General features: G+C 38.5%; 1 protein-coding gene across 1 annotated transcript in view; it reads right to left on the bottom strand.

Moving 5' to 3' along the window:
* Positions 1-299: 299 nt before the first annotated feature.
* Positions 300-27,750, bottom strand: part of marchf4 (membrane associated ring-CH-type finger 4) — a 28,888-nt gene continuing 1,437 nt past the window's right edge. Inside the window, exons 2-4 of the mRNA XM_048194721.1 lie at positions 4,787-4,942; positions 4,040-4,232; positions 300-1,230 (exon numbers count right to left, since the gene is read on the bottom strand). Coding sequence (XP_048050678.1) covers positions 785-1,230; positions 4,040-4,232; positions 4,787-4,942 — 795 coding nt within the window. The 3' untranslated portion in view covers positions 300-784. The remainder of the gene's footprint in view (positions 1,231-4,039; positions 4,233-4,786; positions 4,943-27,750) is intronic.

Here is a 27,750-nt window from a genome sequence, read left to right as displayed (position 1 = left end):
GTGTGCCAAATATCACTAAAAATATCATGTTATCATGGATCATGTCAGTTATTATCGCTCCATCTGCCATTTTTCGCTATTGTCTTGCTTGCTTACCTAGTCTGATGATTCAGCTGTGCACAGATCCAGACGTTAATACTGGCTGCCCTTGTGTAATGCCTTGAACATGGGCTGGCATATGCAAATATTGGGGTCATACATATTAATGATCCCGACTGTTACGTAACAGTCTGTGTTATGTTGAGATTCGCCTGTTCTTCGGAGGTCTTTTAAACAAATGAGATTTACATAAGAAGGAGGAAGCAATGGAGTTTGAGACTCAATGTATGTCATTTCCATGTACTGAACTCTTGTTATTCAACTATGCCAAGGTAAATTCAATTTTTGATTCTAGGGCACCTTTAAATACTGCAGCACAACAACTGCCCAAAACTTGCATTTTGTTCACATATTTTTGTTTTTCTTCTTTTTGAGGTGATCTAAATAGTCGTGGCTTGAAACAGATCTAGTTCTATGGGTGTTTCCACGCCAGTCACATGACTGAAAACTATGAATGCGTCTTCGGAGCGTCATGAGGGTGAGTAAAGAATGACAGAATGTCCATTTTTGGGTGAACTGTCGCTTTAAATTCTGCTCTCTGGAATTAAAAACCCATATTGTTCATTATCAGCATCTGTTAAAGTCATGGATAATCCAACAGTTCCAACGCTGTGCTTATCGTCTATCTGTGCTGAAAGGCGTTTCAAGTGTCCCAACGTAAGGCCTCCAGTGGACGCGCGTGTCCTCAGACGGTGGTAACTCTCATCACCACTTCTCTAGGTTTGGTGGTGTTCATGCTGATGTGACTCGGCGGGCTCCGTGGCTCGTGTGGCCGAAGATGGCTCAATAAATTCAGAAAGTTGTACGGACAGTGTTGGTCAGGCAAAGCCGGGCCGTCAGCGTGAGCGTCAGCGCCTGTAGGGTCCTGTGCGGCCGCTGTGGTGTTTGTCGTGCCGTCGGCCGTGTCGAGCACTGGCGTACCAGCAGCAGCCATGAGCGAGGACGGCGAAGGAGAGACGTCCACTCCCACCGGCTCCCTCTGGTGGAGCAATGTACGCGTCAACTCCTCTCTGTTCTTCAGCTCCTCGCTGTCTCTCTTTTTGTCGTAATTTAAAACTTTCCACTGCTGATTGACGGCCTGCCAGCGATGGAATATGCGAAAGACGGACGGGCCCTCGTGGACGATTAGAGCTGTGGAGAGATTGATTCGGGTTATGTTTCTGCAATGACTGAACAATGAATTTTAAAGGGTCACAAACTACACATCCCAGCATAAAAGCTCCCAAAAAATTGTTATTAAAGCAGCTACTTTCGCAAACCACTATAATTTGAACACCAAAACACAACGAGAGGATTTGCGAGTGTGCGCTGGACAAAAACTGGATTCTAATTTGAACACGTCTGATTGGCTATTGCATTCATGAAATCAACAGATATGTTTGGGATTGGCTACATTGCTCAACACTGCAAAACACGTTGTAAATAGAAACCTTTGATGCTCTCAAGAGCGCATACACCAAATCCGTTTTGCCAATATGCTATTATTACGGAGAAAACTGATCCTAGACCAGCAGTTATAGGCAGTTCTTCCCTCTAAAAGCAATCAGAAGCAGCAGCAGTCAGTGATAAATTGAGTGAGAAAATTCCACGTTAGTCTCTCAAGGTTGAGGCCAGAGGAAGACTAAGCCTTGCCCAGGCTTGCATGTTAACAGATGAAACTTTCAATCTTAAAAATGTAAATGTTGAGATTACAAACAGGTCCACTTTAGACATTCTAATAACTATAAGTAACTTTGCAACTACATGTCAACTAACATCATTTTAGGTTTGGGTTAGTAGAATAAGATGACATGTAGTTACTTATAGTCGATAGAAGAGTTGAAAAGTGGACTATCGAAATAAAGTGTTAACCAAAAACCTTTACTAACATTAAAAACAATAAAAATGTATGAGGTTATGTTTTAAGAAAGTCATACAATAGACTCCTGAAAATGCACATCATTGCATTTGCGACCTGTTAATTGAGTGAAAAAACGCATAAAAAAATACATTATATGTACAGTCAAACCAAAATGTATTCAGACACCTTGAACATTTCATTCATTAATACAGTTTATTCACTATAGTTTAAAAAAATGGTAATAAAATATGACAAGATCTCAGAGTTAAACTGTGTCAGAAAAAAATTTATCTTAATTATGTCAGATAACACTTAAGCAAAACATGTCAAGTCAAAGTGTCTGAATAATTTTTGGTCGCAAATTGTTATCAGTTTTACTGGTAGTCCACTGTATGAAGAATTTTTGGGTATAAATGTCAAAGTTTACTTTATTTTGCTATCCTCACTTACATAAATGAACTAAAGTGTCCTGCACCCACTAGTGTAAAAAAAAAAAATTACATCTCATGTCTGAATAATTTTTTGTTTGACTGTGTGTATATATATATATATATATATATATATATATATATATATATATATATATATATATATATACACACTATTATATATTTAAAATTATTATTAGAGAATTTAAAATAAGATTAACATACACTACCATTCCAAATTTTGGGGTCGGTAAGATTTATATTTTTTGAAAGAAGTCTCATCTGCTGCATTTATTTGACTTAAAATACAGTAAAAACATTAAAAATTGTGAAATATTATTACAATTCAAAATAGCTGTTTTCTGTGTAAATATATAGTAAAATGTAATTTATTCCAGTGATCAAAGCTGAATTTTCAGCATCATTACTCCAGTCTTGGAGTATCAGTGTCACAAGATCCTTCGGAAATCATTCTAATATGATGATTTGATGCCCAATAAACTTTTCTATTATCAATGTTGAAAACGGTTGTGCTGCTTCATATTTTTGCGGAAACAGTGATAAATTCTTTTTTTTCAGGATCCTTTAATAAATAAAAAGTTAACAGAAAGAACAGCATCAGTTTGAAATATAAATCTTTTGTAACATTTAAAAGTCTTTACTGTCACTTTTGATCAATTTAATGCATCCTTGCTGAATAAATGTTCCTACGTTTTCTTTCAGTTTATTTATTTATTTATTTTTAAATCATAGACCCCAAAGTTTGGAAAGTTATACCTTATATATATGTGAAAAATGCCTTAATTGTTTGGAAATCTGATCAAATAAGTCAAGAGAGAGATGTTAAAATGATGACTGATGTTACTTCAGTTGCATTGTGGGATACATTATTCTTTACAGTGTGTTTTATCATATACTGCACAGTTAGTTAAATGTAGTAAGTGATCTGAGTATTGTTCTCATACTGTGCCCAGTAATGATGGCAGAATGAACACAGCTCATGTATTATTTCATACTAATGACTCCTAAATCTCAGGATCCAGGCGGATGCACCGGGAATCTAGTGTTCTGTTTGAAGAGACACTAAGCCAAAATCCTGGAGTTTCTTTGTGATTCATGCCTGTTTCCATCTAAGTTTAAAGAGGCGGTGATATTAATGGAGGCAGACGGCTGTGTCTGGCCCTGTTCCTCATTATCCGAAACTCTCTTTCTCTCCATGTGTTTATCCAGGGTCATCTGACTCTTGGAGATGTTTGTGTCCTCACATGTTCTCTGCAGAAGCTTGTTGACTCCTCCTGGCTGCTTTACTATGGCTACATTCACACTGGCAGTGACAACCGCATTTACTTACAGGTGCGAGTCTCGAGTCTCCCGTTCAAACAGCTTACAGTAGCGTCTCGAGTACTGTCAGTATATACAGACTCAGTATATCGAGGTTTTTCTGCTTTTAAACACACATACTGTCTGTGGAGTTCTTTAAAGAGCGTGTATTAAAATTCTCCTTCATCTTTTCATATAAATATATGAGAAAACTCAAACTTTCAGAATGCAAGAACTCATCCCCAGTGAAAAAAAGAGATGTACTAAACTACATAAACGACTTATCATATCGTTCTTTATTTAAATCAAACTAAGACGACCCTAACTTGACCCCAAGCAGAACCGTACGTACCGATACAGACGACGTCCATGAAGCCGTACATCCCGTAACAGATCTGAAAGAGCAGGTCTTGCCGTTGCCATTTGGCCGAAGGGCTGAGAGACGACCACACCAGCCACGAGATACTGGCGATGAGGAAGAGGGAGCCCAAGATGGCCGCCGCTATCTGGACCTTCTCTATGACGGTGAGGGAAATCGCTTGCCACTTCATTAGAAGACAAAGACAGAGAGAGAGAGCAGTGTGTTTCAGTGCTACCGTATTGTACTATTTAGGATTGAGTGTCAAGATGTCCTGCACCCAAAATATGAAGCAGCACAACTATTTCCAATATTAATATTAATAAGAAATGTTTCTTGTGCATCAAATCATCATATCAGAATGATTTCTGAAGGATCATGTGACACTGAAGACTGGAGTAATGATGCTGAAAATTCAGCTTTGATCACAGGAATAAATTACACTTTACTATATATTCACATAGAAAACTGTTACTTTAAACTGTAAAAATATTTTACTGTATTTTTGATTAAATAAATGCAGCCTTGGTGAGCAGAAGACATTTTCTGTCAAAAACATTTAAAAAATCTTACTGAGCCCAAACTTTTGAGCATTATTGGAGGGGACTTTCCTCAAAAGTAAAATAATTATTAATGGAATAATTAAGAATCATTACCGTTCCTATCCCAATTAAATTCAGGCCTGATTTTGTAAACAATCAGTAGTGGTTTTGTGAAGTTGCATCATTTTCTGTGTTGTACCTGCAGCGGGTTCTTGGTGCTGATGGCGATCACCTGATACTTGTAGTAACAGAGTTCACAGGTCCACGAGCCTCTCTCACTGATCCACTTGATGAGACACGGCTGATGAGTGCTGCGAACGGACCCGCTGCAGCGACACGGGCTCAGCAGCTCGCCCTGACACACACACACAGAGAGAGATACACACATGAGCTGTGACATTCCAATTAATCAGGATGAGGAGACATGGGACACTCAGTAAACATGTTAGTAATTGAACATCCAGAGGAGAGAATGAAGGAATAATAACCCTGTAAAGTCTGTAAAGAGCATATAAAATTCTCTGAAAAATATAATTTTTAGACAAAATCTTGCATATGATGCAAAAGTTTGCATGTGTGTTTTTTGTTGATTATCATATTTGATTAATCAGACTTTTATGGCTAATACACTTTTTTTGAGTTTTTTTTTCCAGTGTTTGGGTAGTTTTTGTGTTACCCAGATCCTGGATCAGACGTAACAACCCAGTGTTTGGGTAGTTTTTGTGTTACCCAGATCCTGGATCAGACGTAACAACCCAGTGTTTGGGTAGTTTTTGTGTTACCCAGATCCTGGATCAGACGTAACAACCCAGTGTTTGGGTCGTTTTTGTGTCACCCAGGTCCTGGGTCAGATGTAACAACCCAGCGTTTGGGTCGTTTTTGTGTTACCCAGATCCTGGATCAGACGTAATAACCCAGTGTTTGGGTAGTTTTTGTGTTGCCCAGCTCCTGAACAACCCAGTGTTTGGGTAGTTTGTGTGTTACTCAGATCCCGGATCAGACGTAACAACCCAGTGTTTGGGTAGTTTTTGTGTCACCCAGGTCCTGGGACAGATGTAACAACCCAGTGTTTGGGTAGTTTTTGTGTTACCCAAATCTGGGTCAGACATAACAACCCAGTGTTTGGGTCAATTTTGTGTTACCCAGATCCTGGATCAGACGTAACAACCCAGTGTTTGGGTAGTTTTTGTGTTACTAAGCTCCTGGGTCAGACGTAACAACCCAGTGTTTGGGTAGTTTTTGTGTTACTAAGCTCCTGGGACAGATGTAACAACCCAGTGTTTGGGTAGTTTGTGTGTTACTAAGCTCCTGGGTCAGACGTAACAACCCAGTGTTTGGGTAGTTTTTGTGTCACCCAGCTCCTGGGACAGTTGTAACAACCCAGTGTTTGGGTAGTTTGTGTGTTACTCAGCTCCTGGGTCAGACGTAACAACCCAGTGTTTGGGTAGTTTTTGTGTTACCCAGAACTGGGTCAGACGTAACAACCCAGCGTTTGGGTAGTTTTTGTGTCGCCCAGCGCCTGGGTCAGACGTAACAACCCAGTGTTTGGGTAGATTTTGTGTTACCCAGATCCTGGGTCAGACGTAACAACCCAGCGTTTGGGTAGTTTTTGTGTCGCCCAGCTCCTGGGTCAGACGTAACAACCCAGTGTTTGGGTAGTTTTTGTGTTACTCAGCACCTGGGTCAGACGTAACAACCCAGTGTTTGGGTAGTTTTTGTGTCACCCAGCTCCTGGGACAGTTGTAACAACCCAGTGTTTGGGTAGTTTGTGTGTTACTCAGCTCCTGGGTCAGACGTAACAACCCAGTGTTTGGGTAGTTTTTGTGTTACCCAGACCTGGGTCAGACGTAACAACCCAGCGTTTGGGTAGTTTTTGTGTCACCCAGGTCCTGGGACAGATGTAACAACCCAATGTTTGGGTAGTTTTTGTTACCCAGACCTGGGTCAGACGTAACAACCCAGTGTTTGGGTAGTTTTTGTGTCACCCAGGTCCTGGGACAGTTGTAACAACCCAGTGTTTGGGTAGTTTGTGTGTTACTCAGCTCCTGGGTCAGACGTAACAACCCAGTGTTTGGGTAGTTTTTGTGTTACCCAGACCTGGGTCAGACGTAACAACCCAGCGTTTGGGTAGTTTTTGTGTCACCCAGGTCCTGGGACAGATGTAACAACCCAATGTTTGGGTAGTTTGTGTGTTACTCAGCTCCTGGGTCAGACGTAACAACCCAGTGTTTGGGTAGTTTTTGTGTTACCCAGACCTGGGTCAGACGTAACAACCCAGCGTTTGGGTAGTTTTTGTGTCACCCAGGTCCTGGGACAGATGTAACAACCCAATGTTTGGGTAGTTTTTGTTACCCAGACCTGGGTCAGACGTAACAACCCAGTGTTTGGGTAGTTTTTGTGTTACCCAGATCCTGGATCAGACGTAATAACCCAGTGTTTGGGTAGTTTTTGTGTTGCCCAGCTCCTGAACAACCCAGTGTTTGGGTAGTTTGTGTGTTACTCAGCTCCTGGGTCAGACGTAACAACCCAGTGTTTGGGTAGTTTTTGTGTTACTCAGATCCTGGCTCAGATGTAACAACCCAGCGTTTGGGTAGATTTTGTGTCACCCAGACCTGGGTCAGACGTAACAACCCAGCGTTTGGGTAGTTTTTGTGTCGCCCAGCTCCTGGGTCAGAGGTAACAACCCAGTGTTTGGGTAGTTTTTGTGTCGCCCAGCTCCTGGGTCAGAGGTAACAACCCAGTGTTTGGGTAGTTTTTGTGTCACTCAGCTCCTGGGACAGATGTAACATTCCAGTGTGTGGGTAACAGATCCCAGATTACTTCTAATATTTGTTAAACAAGCTTAAATGTAGGCAATATGTATTAAAAACAATATAAAATATGCTATACTATAAAATATGATAAAAAATAAAGGAATTGTCACACAAACCAGTGGTTGTGTGGAGTGTTTAAAAAAGTTTAGAGGATTGAAGTTAATCAGTAAACATTAATTCATGTAAGAAGTTAAAAAAAAGTAAAGTACAAAAAGAAGCTAGTGTTATAGTAAAAATGAATCAACCCATTAGGCTGGGTTAAATAAACAACCCAATTTGCTGGGTAAAATGAACCCAACATTTGTTCTGTCCTATATTTACCCAGCCCTTGGGTTGAAAACAACACACATTGGTGTTTTTTAGAGTGTGTAATATGATACAGTGAGAATATGGCACTCGTACTTGGAAGAAAAAAAAAATCGGAATTTTATTCAGAGGCCCAAACTGAGCAAAAATATGCAATTTGATGCAGATGCTGATATTTACATGGACAAAAAGTGAGATTAAATTCTTGTAAGGTAAATTAATGAGATCTTTATAACAGAATAGCAGATATTTACATAAAATACATATATCAGTCACTCTATATCTGTCAATAATATATCTTGTAAGATGATATTTAATGCTTAGTTTTATGATCAAAGCTGTGTAGTTTTAAAACATATAATGCAATGCACTGATGATTGAGAGATGAACAAATAAACCATCCTCAAAAGCTGATGGATCATATTTTATATGTTAAAAAAAAATTATGTATGGATAATCAAGTAAAATTAAGTTGCTTCAGTCCAGTAAATGTTTATCTTGAAATATTACTGACAATATAAAAGTTATTCTTATGTTTACTTTATAAAAATCAGTAAAGATTCCACAGTAAAAAGACACGAACCACGAGCTGAAGATGAACGTTTTTACAATTATACTTTTACTTGCTAAAAAAGTAAAACTATAAATCAGACGACAGAAGGCATGTAGTAGATCGTGTGCGACAGGTTTTACAGCAAAGTTTGATCATGTTGATCATTTAGAGTTTTTTCTTTTAGTTTGCTATAAACATTTTTAAAAAGCCTTCTTATCACCAACACGTTTATCTTCTATTTATTTTTCAATGTTTTATCTTGGTTTTTAGAACCTGCATTTGACAGTTCAGGCATAATGAAAAATGTGTGTTGACAATTTCAGAACAAATCATTTATCTTCCTCATGCACTGGATGAATTTTTAAAGGGAAAAAAAAGAGAGCCTAACTTTCATTCGAAGTGACTTTTTAACTGCACTACACACGGTAAACTGCTGGTTACTGGATCAACGGAAGCTCTGAGAAAAACTAACGAACAGATTGACTGTGGTGTTCATGCTGTGTTTGGATATTTAAAGGAATAGTGCACCAAAAATGTGAGACTGTGAGAATCTCCAGGTGGAAGTCAGTTGAATTAGTTTGCAGAACACATACAACACACTGATTTATTTCACCTGCAGAAAAGTATCTAATATATGCATTAAAGGGGACCTATAATCCCCCTTTCACAAGATGTAATATAAGTCTCTGGTGTCTCCAGAATGCGTCTGTGAAGTTTCAGCTCAAAACCCCCCACAGATCATTTATTATAGCTTGTCAAATTTGCCCCTATTTGGGTGTGAGCAAAAACACGCCGTTTTTGTGTGTGTCCCTTTAAATGCAAATGAGCTGCTGCTCCCGCCCCCTTTCCAGAAGAGGGCGGAGCTTTAACAGCTCAACAACAACAAAGCTGGAGAATCTCACGCAGCCAAAATGAGGATTGTCAGTAACGGTGTTCAGCCTTACATTGTTCAAACCGGAGTCGACACTGATGGAGAGACTCAGGAAGAAGTTACAACTTTTAGACGTTTCTGAATGGTTAGTGGATAAATTGATGTAGTTGCTGTGGAGTTGATTCAACTCATCCACTAGCATGTGTCGTCATGTTCATCTTTTGTGTTGAATTGACCCTCGTTTGTGAAGCAGTCCGGCGTAAAATGACGGCATGTCAACAACACTCTACTACAACAACTCTTCCTCTTCTCTAAAGCAGCCCAACATGGCCCCGCCCCCTTTGTTGTGTGTTCTCGGGGGCGGGGTTTATGTAAATTTTCAGGTTAGTGATGTCACTAATCCAGGAAGAAGCTCATTATAGTCTCTACCAGTCAATTAAGTGATTTCTGTAAAAGAAAATATCTCCCTTTGCATTGAACTTTGAGTGTTGTAACTTTGCAGATGTTGTTTATGATCAAACAGCAACATTACACACTAACTAAAGTTAAAAAAGTGAAATCATAATCAACCAAAACCTTCAAAAATGGTCTATTTTACACAATATTTATGTGTGCTGTCTGTATTAATGCTTATTAGAGTATCGTGGCATTAGTTTAGCAACATACATTGAAAGAAATTGGTGCTTTGAAACAATATTCAATTTCAAAAGAAACAGCAAATAACATTGAATCAAGCATGAAATTTTGAAGTAGAGAGACTGAGATAGTATTTTCTTGTATGTACTCCAATAATCTTTGTTTTATTTACACCTTTGCAGTGTATTACCAGTAATCCAATCCAGTTTTTTCTCAGTAGGCAGCTTACCGTGTTTTGGCCTCTAGTGTGTGTCGAGTGTAGTATTTTTACTACGGGATGGTTATGTGTGTGTCATATTCCGCTCTACTGCACGCACAGGACAGCGTTAAACGAATGTGGATGGATGTAGACGTCCTGACTGTCGTGTCTGTGAAGCGTAACTGAGGAGCAGACACAGGAACAGGTGTGGCGCAGTGTGAGCGCTCACCTTCCAGCAAACGCGCGAGCACTAACGCTTGCATCACACTGAGAGACATCGACACTCGCACACACAATGTGCCGCCTTGTTTCTCTCTGCAGAAGATGAGTGTATAATATATTTCTCGTGTCAGAACCCAAAATCAGGCCAGATAAACTGATGCATTCATGCTTAGGAATTTGCTCATTCAAAGCTCAGGACACATAGTGGAGTACTTTTGTAATGTTGCTGTTTGAGCATAAACAACATCTGCAAAGTTACGACACTTAAAGTTCAATGCAAAGGGAGATATTTTCTATTACAGAAATCGCTGTTTAAGGACTACAACAAATGGCTGGTAGGGACTACAACGAGCTTCTTCCTGGGTTAATGACATCACTAACCCTAACATTTACATAAACCCCGCCCCCGAGAACACACAACAAAGGGGGCGGGGCCATGTTGGGCTGCTTTAGAGAAGAGGAAGAGTTGTTGTAGTAGAGTGTTGTTGTCATGCCGTCATTTTACACCAGACTGCTTCACAAACGAGGGTCAATTCAACACAAAAGATGAACATGACGGCACATGCTAGTGGATGAGTTGAATCAACTCCACAGCAACTACATAAATTTATCCACTAACCATTCAGAAACGTCTAAAAGTTGTAACTTCTTCCTGAGTCTCTCCATCAGTGCCGACTCCGGTTTGAACAATGTAAGGCTGAACACCGTTACTGACAATCCTCATTTTGGCTGCGTGAGATTCTCCAGCTTTGTTGTTGTTGAGCTGTTAAAGCTCCGCCCTCTTCTGGAGCAGCAGCTCATTTGCATTTAAAGGGACACACACAAATAGGGGCAAATTTGACAAGCTTTTATTAAATGATCTATGGGGTATTTTGAGCTGAAACTTTCTGGGGACACCAGAGACTTTTAATTATCAGTCAACTTTGTTTCTCCTAAAATTCTTTAAAAAAATGCAAATAGACACAAAGGATTTTTCATTGCAGACAAATCTGAGCACAGTTTGAGATCTCTAGAGGAGTAATGTGAGATTTCTTTCCTCAGGAGGAACATCTGAGAAACTCAATGTACTCTCCATTTAATCTCATTGTTGTCTAGAAGAAACAGTTGAGATATTAAAGAGATCTTGTTTGTGCTTATTATTTCCTCTGTGTCATCCTGCGCGCTCAAAAGGATATTTTATTGCTCAATTTCAAGTCTTAATGGAGTTCTCAGACATGTTTAATAAAAGTATTAACTTTATCTCAGATATTTCTCAAAGTTGAGTGGAAAAATAAAGGTAGCAGACTTTATCAAATCTAAACACAGACATTGTTGAGATCTCTAGAGGAATAACATGTGAGTTTTCTGTCTCTTCCCCCAGGAGAAACATCAGAGAAGACCCACAATTCTCCATTAAACTATTTACCGTCTGAAAGTAAAGAGATCTCATTCGAGTCGAGCTCTCCGTAAAAGCCGCCTCGAGCTCAACTTAACGTGAGTATTACATAAGCACGACCCCGATGCTCCTTCAGCCAAGAGGAGCGCTACCTCCGTCACAGCGTCGAGAGGAAATAGAAAGGGAGTGTTGGTACAGACACAGGCCTGTCTGCAGATGGACTTAGTGGGAGCGAGTTGGCCGGACAGTATGAGGAGAGCAGGAACAGCCAATGGGAGGAGGACGGCACAGGAGGAGACGGGGAGAGCGTCCAAACCGGCAGCCTAATCCACCTCCGTGTTCTCAGGGCAGCGAGTGAGCAGCACAAATCAGACGGCCATTACAACTGTGACAATCTGTTTCACTTACTCCGCCGAGAGCTGAATGCTGTTCATTTTGCTCCTGTCCTGATTCACTTCAGGTAGAGGCAACCAAACTTACAATAAATGTGTGTCATCAGTGTGAACAGAAGCAAACTTGTTTTTAAAGGAATATTGCAGCATTTATTATTAATGATTTATTTATGCATATCATTATTCTTTTTTTAAATTCATGTGCTTCGTTATCTTGAATTAGAATATCTTCTCCTCCCTCTTGCAGCGACTTCTCTTCTCTGATGACAAGGGCGGGGCAACCTGTCACTCACATGAGATCCACCAATAGCAAACCATAGCAATAGCAATAGCAAACCACAACCATCTAATCAATTCCCCACAGACAAAATCAAGCCCCGCCCTACATTTGTTCTTGTTTGAGAAGCGTTTCACTCGGATATACGGCACAATAGGGAAGAAAGGAGGATCACAACTTAAGATTCATGCCGACTTTAAGTTCAGTCTACAGCATTCGTGTTTGTGCATGTGTGAGTGCAAGTGTGTGAGTGAGTGCGTGTGCATGTGTGTGTTTTAAGAAAAGGGGGATGAGTTCAATTATTTTTTGTAGCAAACATTATGCTATAACTTTATAATTGCATTTAGCAAATTAGAGCTGGGCAATAATGTAGTTACATTTTTAACCGATATAAACAATCATGTAATCGAGATTTACTAAATAGTATATGTTGTATGTATGTGAATAAAGTTGGATGTACTATATATGATCTATATATAGTTTAAATCGGTAATATTTCTTTCGTAAAAGAAGGGTTGAAGTTATTAGAGAGTTGCTGTAGAGCATTTAAAATCGGTCACTTATAATGTTCCGTTTGAATTATGCAACTGTATAAAAATCTGCAGAATGCATTTAAACATGGTCAGACGTGTTAAACAGAGCAGAGAGTAGCTAAAAGCGTGATCAAATAAGAATTAAAAATGGCACATCATATCAAAAAAGGTTTTCCAGCTCTAATGCATTCCTGTGAGAAACAGCCATTCAGCTTGAAGGGTGTGAAAAAGCGTGTCACGGGTAGTTTGCAGCACACAAAGTGCCTTAGTCAGACTGTAACTCCCCTGTAAAACTGTGTCAGTCGTGTGCCGCTCTGAATTATGAATAAGTATGACTCAGAAATAAATAAACATCTGAGACGTTGCAGGGTGGAGGGAGACTCGAGGGGGATTCTCATAGCCAGACTTCAAGCATAGAGAGAAAGCGTGTCACTGATTGACACTCTTTAAATTAAATTAGCTGGAGTGATTAAGAAACGACCACTCCTGTCAGAAATGTGAAGCGCTTTAGGGTGTTTGATACATCTAACCGAATTTGCATTAAAAGAGATATTTTGGCATATTTTAAAAGTCAAGTATTTAAAATTAGTCAAATTTAAGTAAATCTGCACAGAAATATCTGAATAGCAGATCGAAGATGATTTAAGAATTCTTTATTTTTTATTGCCAACATTGAAGGCACTTGATGATAACAAGCAGAATCACTGAAGGAAAGAGAAACACAAGAACTACAATTGACTTCAGCCACTGCCTTAAACTCTTATTACTAACCAGACTGACTTAATTTCTGCCATTCATCTGCAGTTCTTTTTGAGAATTAACAGAGGTTTAGATGTTGATTTTATTGGAAATGTTTGATCACCATTATGGTGATCAGTGTTTCCTTTAGTTGGGCAGTTTTACTCTTTGCTTTTTATATCAGTTTGTGGTTTTGTAACAGTGTTTGTTAAAGCACATAATTTGTTGTGAGGGAAACCATTAACAGAAACGATCAGATGAAAAAGTTTTAATTATCATAAAGAAAATAATTGACTAATCTCACAACTGATCAAAATATTCTTAATTTTCATTTTTAAATTCACTGTAGGATTTTTTTAAATGCACAGACATACAGAATATGAATCTCAACAATGGTGACGTACTTCATGCCACAATGCATGCTGGGAGTCATGGGTTTTATACTATGGTGGCTCCCAGGATGCATTGCGGCATGAAGCATTTCACCATCGTTGCGATTCATATGCTGATTCTGTATGTCTGTGTCTATCTTAAAAAAATCCTACAATGTATTTAAAAATCAAAATTCAGAATGTCTGATCTGTGCCTTGTGTGAAACTTTATCATCTGATCTCTTTTGTTTATGGTTTTCTTTGCAACAAATTATGTGCTTTAGCAAACACCATTACAAAAACCACAACCTGACATAAAAAGCATTAGTCAAGCTGCCCAACTTAATGAAACACTGATCACCATAATGGTGATTTGTAGTAAAACATTTTCAATAAAACATCAACATCTAAACCTCTGTTAATTCTCAAAAAGAACTGTAGAAGATATATATATGCACACACACAAATTGACCTATTTTACTCAACATAAACCTTTTGTGTGCAACCTTGTTTCTGCAGGATTTTCACCTACTACAAAACATGAAACATTCCTCATTAAAACTGTCATGATGAGAAGACATTCATTTTCACTGTTGTTCATCAAACTCAAGAGTTACTGTAAGTTTTTGTTCTTTAATTTACAAGAAATATGCATTTATCCATTAAAATAAATTGACTGTATTTAGATGTCCCCCAAATTGATAAGTTTGCAAAAACTGCAAACCTCATACAGAACAAAAGAAAAGGTCTCATATTACCTCTTGAGGCTGATAAACATTTTCTGAAGGTTAAGCTCATCCTTGCATTAATCATTTGTAATCTATTCACAGAAAGTGCCACATGCAGTATAAGTGTGTGCAGTCATCCATACGGAAATATCCATATCAGATCTACTTTTCAGATTAATGGTAAGTAGGCCATTTTAGTAAATGTGTCAGTCTGATTCCTTATTTGGATCCATGTGAATTAAAACATCAGGATTAGACGTGATTTAATGTCCTGAGTTCATGGTAGCTAAACGAGCTGATAAGCAAGTACCAAGCAAAAGTAATGTGCTGAAAACAACTCAGAACACCATGTGGCAACAATCTTTTGCATGCACTACATGCATTGCACAGAAAGAAATTGTAAAAAATGTATCTTGCCATACTGTCTAGACCAGATTAAATCCATTTCTGGTATTCATGAAATAAAAGTAAATCTCTAAGTATAGCAACAAAGAAACCTGAACTAATAATATTGTGCTTAAATATGTGTGTGTCCTTTGCACTTATTCTTATTACAGCCATCTAAGGCCTTTTGAAAGCCCTGGCACTCTGGTTTACAAACCACTTCCACTTTTCAGCAACATTCCCGCTGCTCTAAAGAGGCGAAATGAATTGAATCTGTCGTAAATAACAAAATATATGCCAGGAAAGGGGCTGCCTTTGACTCTTAATGATGCACGAATGTACGGCACAACAAAAGGCGGCACATAAGCGCAGCCTTAAGCCGTTCTGAAATAGTAATTTCCATCACTGGCTCGCTGGAGGGACGTTGAGTATTTGGGCCTCCATTCAGTGTGATGTGAATGTAATGTGGCAGACCTGTGTTATTGTGAATGTAGAGAGCCGGCCTCCACAGGATTACTGCATGCTAAATAATGCGTCCTTATCCGGTGTGGACATAAAGGCATCTGTGCTGGGCATTTATCTTTATGCTGCTTCTGAAGCTGTTTATTCCATGAATTGACTTGTATTTTCATTTCACTCTAAAAAGTGCTGGGTTAAAAACAACCCAAGTTAGGTTAAATATGCACAAATCCATTGATTGTGTTGTTTTGACCCAGCAGTTGGGTTAAATGTTTGACCAACCTGCTGAGTAGTTTTATTTAACTCAACTATTGATTAAAAATCACTATATGGCTGTGGCTTATAATGAACCCAAATCAGACACATAATTACTTTAGGCAACAGTAATAATCAAAATGTGAACATTTATTAATATGCAATTTAATAAATGTTTATTATTTAGTTAATATTAAAGCAAATTGCATACAGCCTGGACAAAAATGATGTCGGCACAATTTGGCATGTTTCATTGCGTTATTATCACAAATAAAAATATAGCTGCGAGCAGCAATTATCGGGGTTCAAGCACTTTAAGGTCTTTATGCACATGCATAAAAAGGTATTATGTTTTATTTAGCAAGCCTCTAACCATCTTGATCATAGATGGAAAAGACCATTTACAGCCAATACAGGCAATTTACCCTAGGAAATATATGTTTTTTAAAGCTTTTTAACAGTTTACAAGGTTGAGCCAAAAACCTAGGATTAGTAGGTTTTTGAAATAATCTCCAATATTTAACGAACGATTCGATGGACAGGGTGGTCCTAGAGGCTCAGAATGACAAATGTCATGGCCGTGTGTGAAAAATCACCCGATACAAGATCCTTTATGCACGTGAAAAACGTGAAGGTGACCCCCGTGGCCAATTTCTTTCAAGTTTCTCACAGGCCTTTAGGGCCGTGTGTCAAACAGGCCCAGTGAGTTTCGTTCCGATTGGCCTCCATTAAACTTGTGTTATAGCTGTGGACATGTTTTTTGAGATATGTCAGTGTCCTCATAGACAATCATGGCACCTTGGACAAAGACACTGCATGCCAATTTTCAAGTCAATTGGACTAACGGTGAAGTAGCTATAGCCATTTTCATGTTTTTTTTCCTGTTATAGCGCCACCAAGTGGCCAGTCGCCACGTCCTTTTTCACACGACCATAGAATGAGCTCTTAGATAGATATGCCAAGTTTGGTGAAAATATCTCATTCCGTTCACGAGTTATAGCCATTTTAGTAAAAGTGGCTCCGCCCCCTTTGAACGTTTTGGCAGCCCTTGAGGAACGTGAATCGAAATTTCAACTTTTTTTGATAATTATTGACAATCAGACTCTGGAGAACCTTGCTGCACTGGTTTGGTTCCAATCAAAAAGCTAGGACTAGTTTGCAAAAGTATGTTTTTCAAAAAATTGAAAATACGAAAATTTAGCTGAGATCGACGAGCGAACTTTTGACCGCTGTATGGCCCCCATCAGGCCGATCGGGGCGAGCCTTGGTGACATTGTAGATGGTGTGAATACTACCATCCCTCAAAGTTTCAAGTCTCTACGACTTACGGTTCGGTCTGCCTGATCACTTTTAGGGGAGAATGCTGATCCTTGGAAATTTTAACAATTACAATAGAGTTTCAGTGCGACACACTTGAACCCCTAACAATCGACTCCAAGCTAAACTACGCAGTATGCTTACAAAATATTAATAAATGTTTAGTTATGAATGTTTTTAATAAATGTAATATTCAAATGAAGGTTGAAGATGTCAATTTTCCAATGCTGGACATCACTTTTGGAAGTTGCTGTCATTTTTCATGTACTGTAACCCTAGTGTGTTGTTGCAAATGAAGCAGAAATACTCCTGCATGTGTTTCTGCCTCTCAAACATGGATAAACTCTTCCAGGGCTTCCTCATAAATCTCTCCATCTGCTAAAATGGCAGTACAAATGCTGAAGTTGAGGCTCTGTGAGTGTTGATGTGTGTGAGCACACATACTGTAATACTACAGGGATCTCCACAGCAGATTGATTCTGTGACTGTACGTCTCTCTCTTCTCAGTCTGTGTCTCTGCAGGTCTACAAAGCCGAGGTGAAAACAGCAGAGAAGCTCCGCTGCTCAGTGAATGTAAGAGATGAAAGGAATCTTCTGGGTTCAACACAAGTTACAAGTTAAAAAAAAAAGAAGAAGCAAAAATCACAGTTACAGTAAGGCATAGGAGCCAGTGTTCCCAAGGGTTTTATAAAAGCAGAAATGTGAAGCTTGTGTTTTTGTTAAAGCACTTGCATTAATTATTCAGAAAAAACTGTTTATTTCGACGAATCAAGTGTATGCATTGTTCTTTTTGAGATAGGTGCATGAACTTGGTTGATGCTGAAACTACATCAAAAACAAGCAAAGATGGCAGCAGCAGGTCGCACACTTCTGAGGGATTGTGCACCGGCCAAGAAACTGCCATTGAAATGCATGAGAAATGGATCACTGTATTGAGATATTAGAAAACGCGATATTGGTTTGCTAAATGTAAACAGTCTCTACACTAAAAAAAATTATTTGGTGTAGAATTTCCTATGAAACAATTTTCACTCAGCAATACTCATTTCACAAGTAATTAACACTTTACAATAAGGTCCTAAGGCCTATTAGTTAAAGGTACACTATGTTAATTTTGGCCCTTTAGCAGTTAAAAAACAAAACTGCATACATTTTGCAAAAGAACATTGTTTTGTTTGTGCTTCACAGAACGTGTTTCCACAAAGAACACGTTTTTCTATTCCAATGCACTACTTTTCCATTGTTTTTCTATGTAAACGCACTAAACCAGGGGTGACGAACTCCGGTCCTGGAGAGCCTCAGTCCTGCAGAGTTTAGCTCCACCCCTGATAAAAACTCACCTGCCTTTAGCTTTCTAGCAACCTTTCAAACCTTGATTAGCTTGTTCAGGTGTGTTTGATTAGGGTTGGATCTGAACTCTGCAGGACTGAGGCTCTCCAGGACCGAGGTTATCCACCCCTGCACTAGACGGACGTGTATGGACGATACGCTCGCGTCTCGCGTCTTTGAGTGCCATGAGTGCCACGTTTTTAAGACACTGTGTCAAGTTAAAAGAATTTCAACTTTTACACACAGCACCACTCATCAATGTAATTTCCAAAACAGTGGACCAATCAGAAGAACTTGAAGGCGGGGCAAGCGTTGCAAGCTTCTGTTTACAGTAGCAAGTTGGCATGGGAACTGTATTTGTTCGTTGTTACTGCATCACATCTCAAAAGTTTGTCTCGAGACCCTTGAGTTTTGCGCTGCATTCCTGAGCGCTGCGTCTCGCATTTTTAGATGCAAAGACGCGTTCTGTGTGAACGAGCCCTTATAGAGCTACATGTGACAATTTATCTGTTCAATAAAGTACCTTGCTCACCTGTTGAGTAATAAAAACGTCATCATCTCCCCATCGCTTTTACAACATTTCAAATCCCTCAGTTCTTGCCATCTCCGAAAAGCCAAGCCAATGTTGATTCTTGTTTTATTACAAACTCTGTCGCGTTCTTTTTTTGCCAGCAGACTCTCTTCTGTTTGGCGTTTGTTTGACCAGGTGATTCCTCTGAGGATTTAGCTGCTCTGTGTCAACATTTCTCACTCATTGTATCAACTAACCTCTGCCACTCCCACACCAGACATGCATCAAAGCAGCCGGAGCTACTTTTCTCTACGTATATGCATCTTTTTACGGATATGAAAAGACACGCACTGGGAGAGTGACGTATGTACGCAATTTCGTGTGTGAAAATCATGGCTGCGTTTAACTCCACTTTTAGACTCTGGCTGCATCCAAAATCACATACTTCCCTACAATATAGTAGGTGAAAAACAGTATGTGTCTGAATTCACAGTACTCATAGAAGGCAAAAAATACACAGATGACCTACTACTTCAGGCGAGTTTCCGATGTGTGCATATGATGGACACTTTACTATCCCATGAGGCCACGAGGATTTGTGAATGGCAGTGAAGCGACGCAACTGACGCTGATAGGTCACATGATGAGGGCAACATGGCGAATGTAGTACATCCGGATTACATTCATATTTACACATATTCATACCAAGTCCTGAAAAGTGAAGCCAAAGCGTCTCGATCGCCCACAGGTGGTTGGTCCCAGCATAGGTCATAAACCCCACCCTCTCCATGTAATTTAATGGGACGTGAGACAAACTAAACAATTAAATTACACTTCAAATATTTTTTCTGTTATTTTAGTTTAGTTTTTTTTTTTAAGTAAGTTTGGTTTTAGTTAGATATTTGATACTATAAAAACAGCTACTCTGAGCGAAGTAGTCACTAAGGCGCGCCAACAGACTTTTTTCAGGATTTTCAGGTGGAGATTGGAGCTTCAACTTTAATTTCTGCATTTCCATAACTGTTTATTTCACACAGACATAATGAGTTGTTCTGCAGTAAACAGTACTAAACGATTCTGCGGGAGTGTGGGCGGGGCCTTGATACCGCGCCTCCACTTCATGTTCACTGCTGCGCAGACTCTGGTCCTGAATCAGCACAAGATGTCAGTGCCATATTGGGACGCTGGTGACTTCAATTTTCTACAATGGAAGAGAGTGGAGGTGCGTTGTCCATATTTTTTGACAGAGTCTGTCATGAGCACCAGTTGGAGTGCCCTAGTGAGCCACTAGAGTGCACTCCAACCCGGACTAGTTCCTCACCACACTTGGACTTCATTTCCCATAACCCACTTCCCGGACTCATTATCCCGTCATTGCACTCAGCTGTTTTGTGTTTGGTCATTAGTGTCTGTCTATTTATACCTGGTTTGTTTCTGCTTTTGTTATCGAGGTTTTGATTATGGTCACTGGCTTCTGTTTGTGCCTGTCTGGATTACGTTTATGGATTACCCAATTAAAACTGCATTTGGATCTAACCCTCTCGTCTCTGTGCCATTCCGTGACAGAGTCATACTATAGAACGTATTTTTTAATGCTTGCGAAGTAATCACTTATTCAAAATAAGTACCTACTCGAGTATGCGATTTCGGACACAGCCATACACTCGCGAACTTCCCTAAGCACTTCCCCTCGGGGGAATCCCCGCCACCATTTTGAAGTGCGTTCAACTTTTTCAAGGGGGTGAGGGAAGTTTATTTGGACAGACCCTCGACCCCTCAATTTTGACAGAGGGAGCAAGTCTACTCAATATGTAACCTACACTTCAGGCAGATGCATCAAAGACAATAGAACCCATTATAATCAGTGATGCTGTCTACACTGGATGCGGCATGACGCAACGCAACAAATTCCCGACAGTAAATGGATTCCCCGTTCTATTTCTGACGTAGTCCAAGTGCATTGCAATGGTCGGTTTGTAGCATTTAGTGTAGACAGCTGTTGCGGTGCGAAGCGACAACGGTCCCATCTGGTGTAGACAACTTTTGATTGCAAAAAGTAAATGTAATAATTAACATTAACTAAGATTAGTAAATGCTTAAGAAATATTTTTCATTGTTAGTTCATGTTAATGTTAACAAATGGAACCTTATTGTAAAGTTAGTAGAAAAACTGAAATAGTCTTTTCTTGTAAACATACTCTAATAATCTTTTTTTACAGTGTATCCTCATGCATATTGTGAAAGTTACTGGCTTTACCGGCATTGCTATGTGATCATTGAGGTTTGAGGTAAAATTTATATAGACAAGGTCACTAATTCTATACTAGTTTAATGTGAGCACTTACAGTATGATGTTTTGAAACTGTACACTTCCATTGCAAATGCTTTAGAGCTGAACTCGCATTGAACCCAGAACTCTGTCCTCGTGCTTTTCAGATCTAGTCGAGATGCATTTGTGAAGATAAAGATGTCTGGATAATGCAATGTGATGTGAACAGTCATTACATTTAGAAACAATACACCAGTCAAAGACGTCTGGAAGATGCAACAACACATTACAGAGCGCTATTACTCAGTGTTACACACTCAAACAGGATGCATTTTCAAAGCATCTGTCAGCGGCCCAATGAACTCCAGCGCTGAATCAGCAGAAAAACATCTATGAATCAGTCAGAGAATGATAAAAGACAGAAAATCAAAGTGCTGCCCTTCACCCAGACACGTCTTTCCATCATGCAGTATGTGTAAGACATCAGTTCTGCTTCATCTCTACACATAAAAAGCACTCTCTAACTGGAACAATCGTCTGAAATCATTCCCTCGGGTGTGCCTGCGCTCACATTTCTGTTCTTTACACTTACAGCAAAGCTTCTCAAAGACATCCTGCTGCTCGCTTTGGGGCAACAATCTTATAATTGCACGAGCACAATGGGTTTGTTTAACTCTGAATTCAAATTGTGTCATTACAGAGCGGTTAATCAAAACACTGAGCGCCTCGGAGGAACTTTCTCTGATTCATAGACGCAGTAAACACAGATGCTGCTCTCTTCATGATATGAGCCTAAAACTATTGAACATTTCTTCCGTTATTGTCCAGGAGGAAAAGATACGATTCATTTAACACACACTGACCTTTTGTGACACAATGCCTCTGTAGTGGGGCATGTTGTCACAGTGGAAACATGTCATTAGAAAGCCTATTTAAACACAAAGCAAACATAAAAGGTACATACAAAATCTCAAATCATTGTTTTGGTCAACAGATATAGAAACTAATTAACTGAATTAAATAACTAATGATTTATGAAATAAAGCCTTTGTGCATAATTCATTATATAGGTATTCATAATGCCTGTTATAATGCATGATATCTTTTCATAAATAATTGTAACCAAAGTTACATGCATTATAATATTATTATTATTATATAATATTATTAGTTCTGTCAAATCGATTCATCGTGATTAAATGCATCTAACATAAAAGTCTGTGTTTACATAATATATGTGTGTGTATATATATATATATATTATTATATTTATATATGTTGTATAAATGTGTGTGTGTATACACACATGCACACACACACATATATACATAAATAAATAAATAAATAAATAAATAAATAAATAAATAAATAAATAAATAAATAGATAGATAGATAGATAGATAGATAGATAGATAGATAGATATACAGTGGGTATGGAAAGTATTCAGACCCCCTTAAATTTTTCACTCTTTGTTATATTGCAGCCTTTTGCTAAAATCATTTAAGTTCATTTTTTTCCCTCATTAATGTACACACAGCACCCCATATTGACAGAAAAACACAGAATTGTTGACATTTTTGCAGATTTATTAAAAAAGAAAAACTGAAATATCACATGGTCCTAAGTATTCAGACCCTTTGCTCAGTATTTAGTAGAAGCACCCTTTTGATCTAATACAGCCATGAGTCTTTTTTGGGAAATTCACACCTGGATTTGGGGATCCTCTGCCATTCCTCCTTGCAGATCCTCTCCAGTTCTGTCCGGTTGGATGGTAAACGTTGGTGGACAGCCATTTTTAGGTCTCTCCAGAGATGCTCAATTGGGTTTAAGTCCGGGCTCTGGCTGGGCCATTCAAGAACAGTCACAGAGTTGTTGTGAAGCCACTCCTTCGTTATTTTAGCTGTGTGCTTAGGGTCATTGGAAGGTAAACCTTCGGCCCAGTCTGAGGTCCTGAGCACTCTGGAAAAGGTTTTCGTCCAGGATATCCATGTACTTGGCCGCATTCATCTTTCCCTCGATTGCAACCAGTCGTCCTGTCCCTGCAGCTGAAAAACACCCCCACAGCATGATGCTGCCACCACCATGCTTCACTGTTGGGACTGTATTGGACAGGTGATGAGCAGTGCCTGGTTTTCTCCACACATACCGCTTAGAATTAAGGCCAAAAAGTTCTATCTTGGTCTCATCAGACCAGAGAATCTTATTTCTCACCATCTTGGCAAACTCCATGCGGGCTTTCATGTGTCTTGCACTGAGGAGAGGCTTCCGTCAGCCGCTCTGCCATAAAGCCCCGGCTGGTGGAGGGCTGCAGTGATGGTTGACTTTCTACAACTTTCTCCCATCTCCCGACTGCATCTCTGGAGCTCAGCCACAGCGATCTTTGGGTTCTTCTTTACCTCTCTCACCAAGGCTCTTCTCCCCCGATAGCTCAGTTTGGCCGGACGGCCAGCTCTAGGAAGGGTTCTGGTCGTCCCAAGCGTCTTCCATTTAAGGATTATGGAGGCCACTGTGCTCTTAGGAACCTTAAGTGCAGCAGAAATTTTTTTGTAACCTTGGCCAGATCTGTGCCTGTCTCTGATTCTGTCTCTGAGCTCTTCAGGCAGTTCCTTTGACCTCATGATTCTCATTTGCTCCGACATGCACTGTGAGCTGTAAGGTCTTATATAGACAGGTGTGTGGCTTTCCTAATCAAGTCCAATCAGTATAATCAAACACAGCTGGACTCAAATGAAGGTGTAGAACCATCTCAAGGATGATCAGAAGAAATGGACAGCACCTGAGTTAAACATATGAGTGTCACAGCAAAGGGTCTGAATACTTAGGACCATGTGATCTTTTTTAATAAATCTGCAAAAATGTCTACAATTCTGTGTTTTTCTGTCAATATGGGGTGCTGTGTGTACATTAATGAGGGGAAAAATGAACTTAAATGATTTTAGCAAATGGCTGCAATATAACAAAGAGTGAAAACTTTAAGGGGGTCTGAATACTTTCCATACCCACTGTATATATTAGTGATGTCAAGCATCTAATCGCGATTAATCGCATCCAAAATAAGTTTGTTTACATAATATATGTGTACTGTGTATATTTATTATGTATAAAAAATACGCACATAAATGTATATATTTAAGATGTTATAATTACATGTACACATGTATTTATATATATTTATATATAATTTATATTATATATAAATATAGATATTTTATGTATAAATATAATATATTTTTGTTAAATATATACATGCATGTGTGTGTATTTATATATACATAATAAATATACACAGTGCATACACATTATGTTAACAAACTTATTTTGGATGCGATTAATCACGATTAATTGTTTGACATCACTAAATATTATGCATTATAATATTTGCACTTGCAGATTCCTTGTTACATCTGAAGTTGTTTGTTTGTCATGTGTTTTAATGCATTATACTTTCTAAAGGTGTAACAATGAATAGATAAAGTATTATAACTGTGGTTACAATTATTCATGAGACCATACGATGCATTACAAAAGACTTTTATAATACATTATACAGTATATAAAGGTTTAAAGTAAAGTGTTACACTATATATTCCATATTATAGTAGTGTGACAACTAGCCCCAGTCTCCTCTATAACTAATGTTTTAAGGGTTTTGCTCTTTGCTTATAAGCCTCTCAGGAGTAAAGTAATGGATCCGTCCCTGCTGACTCGGCTCATGTTTCCTTCGTTCAGTACAGGTGAGGCTCATCTCAGGTAACATGGCAGTTACTTCAACACTCGCCTCACGCTTGCAGTTTTTCATTTACTCTGACTTGGCACGAGCTTAAATGTATCAGTGAAACAAGTGTGAAATAAATGTCGTTCTGTTGTAAATTCTGGTGAATCACCTTCCCTTTGGGTGAAGACGGTGCAGAGGTTTTTGAAGTGGAAACAATTTGCATATATTCATGAATAATGTATGAGGCCTGCTCTGAGCTACAGTTTTCCTACTAAAACAAGAAGCATTAAGAAAAGTAAATACTCCTTTGGCAACGGCAGGGCCGTGACCTTACAATCATGAGGTTAATTTAAACACGGCTCCTCGGAAATATCAGGGATTTCAATGTTAGCGGTATTGGAAGTTAACACACATCTTGGACATTTATATAGACTATAGGGAATAAGAACTTTTTTAGTTATGCTCAGCACATTTCTCTTTGTACATGCAATCTCTACAACAATTTAATAAAATTGTAAAATAATGATTTCATTTCCATGACATTTTAAAATGTTACTAATTACTATGACTTGCCTGGTTGTAACAGATAAGGATTTATTTGAAAATAAATAAGTAAAATCATTGAAATTCATTGGTCAAAAGTTTGAGAATCCTATTTAAAACTTGTGGCATGAAAGTTCTGCCTACTGAGAGTTTCCTTATCTTCAGTGTTTTGAATCTTGGATTTGGTCCCAAATACGTTTTATGTAAATTGCTCTGATTAATTTTAATTATGTTTTTCATTTTACTAAATAATAATGTGCATTTAATATGCATTCCCTGTGTTTTGAGCAAAATTATGTCAGTTAACTAAAGTACATCATAAAAACTGAGAAGAGCTGTCTGCACAGCTGCGCATTGGGGGAGTGGCCATTGGATTTTGCTCATGAATATTTAATTAAATAGGACCTGGCAAGGAATGGAAGTGTGGACTTTAAATAGTTGATGGTAATTAATATAGATTTTTGTGTGTGTTTACAGATCTGTTTACTGCTGTTTCGTATTACAGTAGACTGTTTTTCTAATCACGTTGATCCTTGTTCACATGCAAATATTTTTATGTTTATGTATGTTTAATATGTGTCATATATTACACTGGGTTAAAATGCTGGGTTAAAAACAACCCAAGTTGGGTTGAAAATAGACAAACCCAGTGATTGAGTTAAATGTTTGCCCAACCTGCTGGGTAGTTTTATTTAACTCAACTATTGATTATAAAAATGACTGTATTGCTTGCTTAAAATGAACCCAAAGTATGTTGGAAATCAACATATATTAATATGTTTACATTTTTAAATGTTTAATGAATAATGATGAAACAATAATATATGGAGTCAAATTAATGCCTTAAAGTTTTGCACAAAAATAAAGTTTTGCAAAAAAAAAAAAAAAAAAGAATTGAGCAATAAAAAAATGTTTTGCAAACAAAAATAAAGAATTGCAAAGGAAAAATAAAGTATTGAGCAGAAAAATTAAGTTTTGCAAACAAAAATAATAAATTGCAAAATAAAATAACGTAGTGCAAAAATAAAAATATAATCAATTACAAAAATCAATGACAGCTGTAATGCTATTTTATCTTTGCCACATATTTTTCATGCTCAAACCTACTAAATCATTTGCAACGCTCATTTTATTCTGCGTTTCAGTCAAGCGTGCGCTCACAATACCGGTTTTCCTTTGCGCTGCACTTTTCTGTTCGGTTCTCTTTATGGCACTGGTTTGACGTGGGGGTGGAGTCAAGAAACAGGGGCACGCCCCCGCGAAACACATCATCGGCAGGAGACGCAGATCGCAACAGAACAGATCAAGCGTAGAGACAGACCCTGCATCCCAATGTGCATACTATCCACCCTATCTGCCCTAAATAGTATTGAATATTACTAATGTCACATATTATTTAGGATGGATAGTATGCACATTGAGACACAGGCAGAGCGCATTTATTATAATCTGAAAACCACGCCCACCGGGGGGAAAAACAATCCAACCGTCTCCATTGACTTTGTATTGCGTGAGGCTGCCTTCTTGTCTTTCCTGACTTATTACAAAAAACAGAACAATGCCTAAAGCTGCTGTGTGACAAGGTGTACAGCTAACAAGCTAAAAAACCCAGAAATAAGTTTTTATAAGCTGTCTTCCCCAAAAAACAAATGTTTAAGGACACAAAAGTGGATACAGGCAGTGAAACGGGTCGTATTACTATAAGAAATGCATTGGAGGGGGTCGTAATCGGCGACAACATATGCTAAACAAACCAACAAAAACATTCATTATTTTTAACCATGTCAAAGAATTATTTCACCTGACGCCGATTACGTTCCCCTCCAATGCATTTCGCGGGGGCGTGCCCCCGTTTCTTGACTCCACCCCCACGTCAAACCAGTGCCATAAAGAGAACCGCACAGAAAAGTGCAGCACAAAGGAAAACCGGTATTGTGAGCGCACGCTTGACTGAAACGCAAAATAAAATGAGCGTTGCAAATGATTTAGTAGGTTTGAGCATGAAAAAATGTGGCAAAGATAAAATAACATTACAGCTGTCATTGATTTTTGTAATTGATTATATTTTTATTTTTGCACTACTTTATTTTATTTTGCAATTTATTATTTTTGTTTGCAAAACTTATTTTTTCCGCTCAATACTTTATTTTTCCTTTGCAAAACATTTTTTTATTGCTCAATTCTTTTTTTGTTTGTTTTGCAAAACTTTATTTTTGTGCACAACTTTAAGGCATTAATTTGACTCCATAAACATTTATTAAATTGCTTATTAATAAATGTTCACCTTTTGATTATTATTGTTGCCTCTAGTAATTATGTGTCTCATTTTAAGCCAGACATATAGTAATTTTTAAACAATAGTTGGT

Source organism: Megalobrama amblycephala, linkage group LG6 (genome assembly GCF_018812025.1).
Source record: "Megalobrama amblycephala isolate DHTTF-2021 linkage group LG6, ASM1881202v1, whole genome shotgun sequence".
In the NCBI taxonomy this organism is placed as follows: domain Eukaryota; kingdom Metazoa; phylum Chordata; class Actinopteri; order Cypriniformes; family Xenocyprididae; genus Megalobrama; species Megalobrama amblycephala.
This window is presented reverse-complemented; position numbering and strand designations above follow the sequence as displayed.